The sequence below is a fragment of the Lactuca serriola genome, chromosome 4 (assembly GCF_051521515.1).
Source record: "Lactuca serriola cultivar US96UC23 chromosome 4, Lser_US96UC23_V15, whole genome shotgun sequence".
In the NCBI taxonomy this organism is placed as follows: domain Eukaryota; kingdom Viridiplantae; phylum Streptophyta; class Magnoliopsida; order Asterales; family Asteraceae; genus Lactuca; species Lactuca serriola.
In genome coordinates, this window is record NC_136411.1 from 63933271 (window position 1) to 63941709 (window position 8439).

An 8439-nucleotide genomic window follows, 5' to 3' on the forward strand; every position below is an offset into this window, starting at 1 on the left:
TTCTGTTGCTGGAATCCTTCAATAGCTTTGACTGGAGCAACGTCCTCTTGCAAAATCAAACACTTATTAGTTGGATGTTCCGTCTTCAAGCATGTACCACATGGTTTCTTTGCAACTACTTTTTCTTTTGTCAAGAGTAGAACAACTTTTGTCAATTCAGATATCTGAGCTTCCAGATGAACATTTCTGACTTCCTTAACTCCCCATGGCTGATCTGGATATCACTCGTCTTTATTTTCGGAATGTTTAGACTCGATAACTAGCTTTTCGATCAGCTCTCTGATGTCAGTTGGTGTCAAGTCACGCAAGGAACCAACACTGGAAGCATCTATTATGCGCCTCTCCATGGGTATCAGTCCTTCACAAAAGCAATTATATAGTTGATAATCGTTGATCCCATGTTGTGGGCACCAAACTAGTAGCTTCTTGAACCTTTCCCAATAAGTGTGTAAAGCTTATCTTTTTCCTTGTTTGATCCCAATGATTTCCTTTCTGAGACTAGAAACTCATGTTCCTGGAAAGTATTTCTCTAAAAATAGCTTTGCCAGCTCGGTCCAAGTGGTGATGGAACCAGATGGGAGTTCATATAACCATTCCCTTGCTGAATCTTGATGCGAAAAAGGAAATACCCTTAACTTTATATGGTCTTCAGTGAAAGCATGAAGCTTCATTCCTGGACATACCACATGAAATTCCGAGAGGAATTTATGTGGGTCTTCATTTTCTAATCCGTAGAATGTGGATAGAAGATGAATCAACCCAAATTTGAATTTGAAGTTTGTGGCTTCTGGAAAAGTAATGCAAAAGGGATACTGATTAACCTCTTGATTGGCCCACTCTCTAAGAGTGTTTTCTGATTTGTCTCCACTCATGTCTGATTCTTTAGATTTAGATTCTAAAGAATCCGCTTTTTTCATATTTAATGGAATAGGGTGGGGAATATGTTTTATAAGGTTTGTTTTAAGGAGAAGATGAGGATACTTTTGGAAAAAATGGATCTGGTTCGTTCCAATGGGAGTGCCTTGTGGCGTGGAGGTTTCTGGAGGTAGGGATGAAGATAAACCAAAGAGACAAACTAATCATTTCTTTCTTGCTACTTCTTTCTTCAATCTCGCAGTTCTTTCGATTTTAGGACCAAAGTTATGGTGTACCTGAATGAAAAATTCTTGGCATAAAACTATTAGAAAGCACTGTGTTCCCGACAACGGTGCCAATTTATTAACATGCTGTCGTGCATGTATTAAGCAAATAACTTTATCATTGCTCGTTGCACTAAAAATATTGCACAAGGAAGCAGGGTCAAATCCTTAGGGACACAGCCTAATTGTCAATGCCTTTTCGTATCAGGCACAATCTAGTCAAGAAAAAAATTATTAAGAAGGGGATTTTGATTAAACTAAAAACTAAAAATTCAATGATATTAAATTAAACAAAAATAAACAATAAAAGTGGTTTCAATTCCGCTACGACTTTCCTAATCATGCCACTAGCGCAACTCTGATTATTTGATATGCATTCTATCTAAGTTGGTACTGATAAAAACTAACAAGCTCTACTATAATCTCTTTTATCTAAACTAGTTAATCAAAACAAGCTTTTTGAATTAACCCAAATGTTTTACTGTTCAATTATACAAGCTCTTAATTAAATCAGAAAATTTACATTAATATATTTGTAAAATTCCCAACAATACCCAATACTTCTCACATGCTCGGAAGCGTAAAGATATGACTTTTCAGTTTATAAGAAAGTCAAATCCCAAACACGAAACCCAGTTATTACTTGTTACTTATTACCTATTTATTAGAACAATTACAGATTCATTTAATTGGTTGACTGGAATGATAAAACGCTAGCTAGGTGATCAGACTAACAAGCATTTAAAACCAAACATTCATTAAGATCAAAGCTAAAGAATCTAGATACAAACACAAATTGTTAGAACATAAAAGTGACCCTCTTTAACTTCACCAACCGCAACCAACTTTTGATCCACAAGCAAGCAGTAGTCAACACTCATCCGTAGCCAAGATCACCCAACCACAGTTCTTTCTTATCAACATTCTGTCTAAGTCTTTTATCTGTTTATAAATGTAACTTCCTTTATCCAATGTGTCTTACATAGCATCGTGTACCAGATAGGACTCTTCTAACTATTGAGACTGTATAAAAGGAGTTCTCAATTTCTGAATGAATGACATCTCTTCACTCAAGTTATTTCTTATCTCTGATATTACTCTTCTTACTTACTTACTACTTCATACCAGTTTAACTACTTCCAATCTCTCTTCGGATCAAGTCCTTCTGGACTTCATCACTAAGTTTGATCTCATCTACTAACTTGAATTGAATGCAATTCTCGTTACACATCAACTTATGTGTACACTTGATATAATATTTGCTGTCATTTATATTTCCTAATATTTCCGCATCTAACCTACTAACCTTCTAATTCTAACTTATTATTATTGTTGAGCTTTAATGATCCTTTGAGTTAAACTTTATTCTGCATTATAACTTGTTCTAACGTTTGTTCTAGTGTGACTCAAGTTTTTCTCTCAACAATTGGTATCAGAGCCAAAGTGGTTGCCTATTGAAGAAATAACTATAATTTCTTAAAAAAAACCTTCTATACCACTGAATCTCATTTCTTTAAAACAAAAAAAAAAACAAAAAAAAAACAAAATGTTTTCAAAACAAGGAAATACGGCACATGCATTATCTCTCAATGTTTCCAACAGTATTGGTGGTTCGAATAGAGCCCCAATAATTGTGGCAAACAAATATCATCACTGGTCACAAAGAATGGAAAGGTATTTGCGAAGACTTGGAAGAGATGTTTGGAGATCTATTGAGGAAGGACCTCATGTCCCTGTTCTCACACCAGTTCAAAGCGACGGTGCTATAGTCAGACTTCGAGGCGGTCAACCAGCCTTGAATCGTCCCACAAAGGATAATCTCAATAAAGTGAAAAATGATGCGATTACCCTTTATGAGATATCGTGCGGAGTTGCTCTTGATAACTTCGATATTATCATAAATTGCAAATTAGCAAAAGAGATCTGGGATGTTCTCAAAAACTTGAATGAGGGATCTGAACAAGCTCAAGATAAGAAGCTTACCACCACACTCAATGAATTCAACAACTTCAAAGCTCATGCTAGTGAAAGCTTGGAAGACTCTTTTAAAAGGTTCAATCTGATTGTCACGAAACTATCAAATGCAAGCACCATCCGAAGCAGCCACAAAACAAATCTTCTGTTTCTTAATGGTTTGGGCAGACATTGGACTACTGCTAAGATGATAGTCCAAGGAGACAGGAAAATTCACTCCCTATCCTTGTATAAGCTCGATGGTGAACTGCAAGCTCAAGAATCAACCGTGCTTACAGACTGTGCTGACTTCGGAGGACCTCTTGCCCTCATAGCACAAGCACCACATACTCAATCTTACTCTTCCTCGTATGAAAACCCTATGCAGTCATACGAAGCTGATTCTGAGTATTACGATGAAGAAGAATTCCAAAATGCAATTGCTTTAGTCAGTCAACAGTTTAACAGGCTACCAACTCAATCGTTCCGCAAGAATCCACAATTTTCTAAAACTCCTTTTAACCGCAAATTCAATTCTCAAAACAACCACTCTCGATTCCCAAACAAATCTCACCCATCATCGTAACCTCAAAACACTCAACCAAAAGAGGCACCGCAGCCTATCAAAAATGACTCTGATACTCCAAATGAAGACAAACGTGATATCATTATCTGTCACAAGTGTAATAAGGAGAACCATTTTGCCAAGGATTGCAAGGCCAATGTTGTAAAAGATCGAGCATTCTACCTTAGAAAACCTCAAGAAATGGAAGAAAAAGAAAAGGCTAGAGCATATGTAGCCCAAGTCAGGAGAGACCATCAAGTGTGGTCATCCGGAGATGAAGATGAGAATGAAAACATCAAGGGAAAAGGGAAAATCTGCACGATGACGACTTCGGATGAGGATGGCTCAACCAAACTTGAGAAGAATTACTGCTACATGGCCAAGGATGGAACTCTAAGCATCGTAGAGCAGGTAAAACTTATGATTCAAACTCTAAATTATAGCTTGCATGATTATCAACCATTCATAGACAACATAAATGAAACATGTGTCTCCGTCCTTACAGAGACTATAACAAAGCTCTAGATGAGAAGAATATTGCATCCCAAGAGATGTTCCACGTGAGAGGATGACTAGATAAAAAAAGACTCAAAATGGCTATGTTAGAGAAGGACTTATTAAGTTAAACACAGTTAGAGATAGCTTTGAACCAGAGAGATTTAGCTCAGAATGAAATTGCATATTTAAATCTTCTAATTGAAAAACTATTTAATGAAAGTGAACCTATTGAAAACCTTGTGAATAATGGAACCATAGGCAATTTATCACAAGCTTCCCATAGAGAACTTTGAATACAGTCAATGTTCCTAGAATCCTGAAACATCCAGCTCGGATGAATCTAGTCCTCGCTTTTAAAAACAATCTAAGGATTTGAAAAGACCGCAGTTGAATCTCAATGACTGTGCTACACCAAAAACTTTAGCAAAATGGCTTTCAAAAGAGAACTACAGTTTTGTAACAAAAGGAACAAAAGTTTTTCGAAAAAACAAGTTGATGTCTCAAATTCCACGAAACCAGAAAAACCAGTCTTTTCAAATTATCTTTCTAAAATCTTTACTGTCAGAAAACCAAGAAAAAAGGAATGTATAGTTCCTCAAACCTTTTCAAAGAAATCTGACATAAGACAAAATCAAGTTAAGTCATTTTGAAGCAATGGATTGATCATCTATTCCTTAGACAACCCAAAATGGAAAGGAATCTTGCCTACACCAACCTATCTCAAATCACGGCAGTCTCCTGTAATGACACATCCTAGGAAACAGTTACGTGCACACATTGTAAATAGGCATTCTGACTCACAAAGAAAAGGCAAAAATGTCAGATCTCATCCTCAGACCGGTCCTAAGCATAATCCCACTTCTCTTGGACCACTGACCAAAACCAATGTTAGGACTAGTACTAAGAAACACTCATCTGGTTTTCATCAAAAGGGGTTTCCTCGAGCCCAACCTTGTATTTTTCAAAAGACCTCCAAAATCCAAAGAACATGTACTTGTCAGAATGTAAATGCTTTTCAGAAACCTCGTACCCATCATAGACCTTGTAACTTTTCAAAGTCACACAAGACCCTAAAAACTCTCAAGTACCCAAGTCTAGGACTAAAATTTGACTATAATTCTATCTATGCAACCTCTGCTCATGCATCCATTAAACATTCAACCGTAGCCCCGAGCTCCAAACTTGTTTGGGTGCCCAAACTAACCGTGTAATTCTCAGGCTTTGTGCAAGGAGTCGAGGAGTGGTTAATTGATAGTGCCTGCTCCTTGCACATGATCGGAAGGTTAGAATACCTTCCGGACTTCAGGCCAATTACCAATGGTGGAAATGTCACTTTCGGTAACAATGATAATGGGATCATCCGAGGTTATGCAGTTCTTACTATAGGAAACTTCTTCATTCAGAAGGTTGCTTATGTGGAAGGCCTTAAAAACAATCTCATCAGTGTAGGCGAACTATGTAAAGCAGGCCACAGAGTTAAATTTGACAATGCTTACTGCTACATTATGACAAGTGACAGAAGCACCTGTTTGATCAAATCCAAATCCGAAGGAACCATGTATCCTTTGGATGTCTCTCTGATCATAGGAAAACCGCAGTTGTGCTTTCCATCAAAAGCAGTAATCGAAGTCAGCTGGCTATGGCACCGCAAGCTAGCTCATCTCAATTTCAGATATATCAACAATCTGGTCACTAGAGAACTCATCTAAGGTCTCTTAATACTCAAATTCAGCAATGATACACTCTGTCTTGCCTGCGAATGTGGCAAGCAATCCAAAGCATCTCATCCAATGGTAATTGATTCTTCAATCTTTGAACCTCTAGAGCTCATACAGATTGATCTTTGCGGTCCATCTACTATAGCCAATCTCCATCACAAGAAGTACATATTTGTTATAATAGATTACTTCACTCTCTTCATATGGGTCTTCTTCTTGAGACTCAAGTTAGAAACACCTCAGGTTCTAATCAATTTCATCAAGGAGATTGAACTTTAGATCAAGTTACCAGTTCGCCGCATCCGAAGTGACAATGGAACCGAATTCACCAATCATCTCTTGAACAATTTCTTGATTTCAAAGGATATTTGCCATAATTTCTCAGCCCCTTACACATCGCAACAGAATGATGGTGTAGAGAGAAGAAATCAAACTTTGGTGGAAGCAGCCAGATCTATGCTTAATTTTTCCAATCTTCCTCTCTACTTCTGGGCCAAAGCAGTGGCCACAACATGGTTTGTTCAAAACAGAAGCATAATATGCAAGCGTCTCAACAAAACTCCATATGAAGGCCTCAACAATCACAAACTAAATGTCCGATTCTTTCATATCTTTGGATGTAGATGTTTTGTGATCAACAACAAGGATCACTTAAACAAGTTTGCACCGAAGTCTGATGAAGGAATTTTCCTTGGCTACTCAACAAACAAGGTAGCCTATAGGGTACTCATAAGACGTACAAGACTAATAGTCGAAAGCTTCGATGTGAAATTTGATGACAATTACGTCCGCAACACCGCTCCATCCAATGAGACTAAATCCATCATGGAATGAGATATCCCATCCTCTTTGGGTCCTCTCAATATTGTTGAATTTAATTACAATGATCTCTTTGACTCCATTGAGACCGCTCAATTATCCGAAGTTCTTCTGTCTCCTGAAGCCCAACAACAACATGCCGAAGTATCTAGTCCTAATCAATTTGCTGAAGCTTCAGTCAATACTTCCTCACTGCCAACCGAAGGTGAATGCTTGACTCCGGATCAAGACACAACCATTGAAGTCCCAATACTTGAAGAAGTCATTCCGGTTTCACCCCGTAGAGGATCACTACCTTCAAATAGGGAACATTCTCAAGTTCAGGAGAAACTCCCATCTGCAATCCAGGGGGAACCTCTCTCATCTGCTTAAGAGAATGAGGATTCTATTTCCTTAGCTCAAGACAATTCTACAAGCTCTTCTCAAGTCCAGGGGTCCCCAACCGAAGTATCCTCTGACATTGAAGATGAAGGATCACCCACCTGCAACCGCGTCTTCATGTCTGGACAAAGGATCACCCACCTGAAGCCGCCGACCACCTGCAACCACGTCTTCATGTCTGGAAAAAGGATCACCCACCTGATCAAAGCATCGGCAACCCATCCGCAGGTATCCAGACTCGATCTTCAAAGGATTTGTCTTGTCACTGTCATTATGTAGCGTTCTTGTCATCTATTGAGCCTTGAACAATCAAAGAAGTTTTACTAAAACCATACTAGATATCCGCAATGAAAGAAGAACTAGAATAATTCAAAAGAAACAAAGTGTGGAAACTTGTTCTGAAGCCAAAGGGTCACACTATTGTTGGTACGCGATGGGTCTACAAGAACAAACTGGATGAATTAGGTACGGTCATCAGAAACAAAGCAAGATTGGTTGCCAAGGGGTATAGTCAACTTGAAGGTATTGACTATGATGAAACATATGCCCCTATAGCATGAATGGAAACCATCTGCATCTTTCTGGCATACGCAACCCACAAGAACATTAAAGTACATCAAATGGTGATGAGTTGAAAATTCTTAAATCGATTAGATCTTCAACAGGTTAAACAATAAAACAAACAAATAAATACTGAAAACACAGGACAAAATCAAAATCTAGCTTAATGATTCAAGAATAGCCACGCCTCAGCAGAGCTCGACAAAGAACTTCCACTATAGATGCGTATTAGAGTTTGTAGTACAATTCTGAGAATAATAAATGAAAGCGCTAAATCCTAAGGATGCATGAATACACCTTTAAGTACTAAAACCCTAAAAGAAATAAACACAGATAGACAGGCCCAATTCGGAACTCAAAATAAACACAAAAGAATAAGCCCAACAACGCAACACACACGAACCAAAAAATCTCCCCCTTTGCGTTAATTGAGGCGAGAGGTTAGTTCAGTTTTGCAACAAGAGACTTCTTCACCATCTTGAACACCTTCGGTACAATAGCCAATAGAGTTTGTTGGAAAGTGATATACCACCGAATCATGTCTATGAAGTACTTCTTATCAGTATCGCTATTCTTAGGGGTGCAAACGAGCCGAGTCGAGCCCGAGCCTGGCCAGGCTCGACTTGGGCTCATTTAAGTTATATGAGGCTCGAGCTCAAGCTCGACTCGATTCGAGCTTTCTTTTACTGAGCTCAGCTCGAGCTCGCAAAGAATTATACAAGCTCGACTTGGGCTCGGGCTCGACTCGTTTTTCGTTTGATGTGCCTAAATAAGCTTAAGCTCGACTTAAGCTCGTTAAGAAGCT

General features: G+C 38.4%; 2 protein-coding genes across 2 annotated transcripts; one reads left to right on the forward strand and one right to left on the reverse strand.

Annotated features, from left to right (window-relative positions):
* Positions 1-506: 506 nt before the first annotated feature.
* On the reverse strand, positions 507-917 carry LOC145098444 (uncharacterized). The gene has a single exon (XM_079036080.1). The coding sequence runs from the start codon at positions 915-917 to the stop codon at positions 507-509; it is 411 nt and encodes a 136-aa protein (XP_078892206.1).
* A 4509-nt stretch (positions 918-5426) lies between these two features.
* Positions 5427-5864, forward strand: LOC145098445 (uncharacterized). Its single transcript, XM_079036082.1, has one exon. The coding sequence runs from the start codon at positions 5427-5429 to the stop codon at positions 5862-5864; it is 438 nt and encodes a 145-aa protein (XP_078892208.1).
* The last annotated feature ends 2575 nt before the right edge of the window (positions 5865-8439 follow it).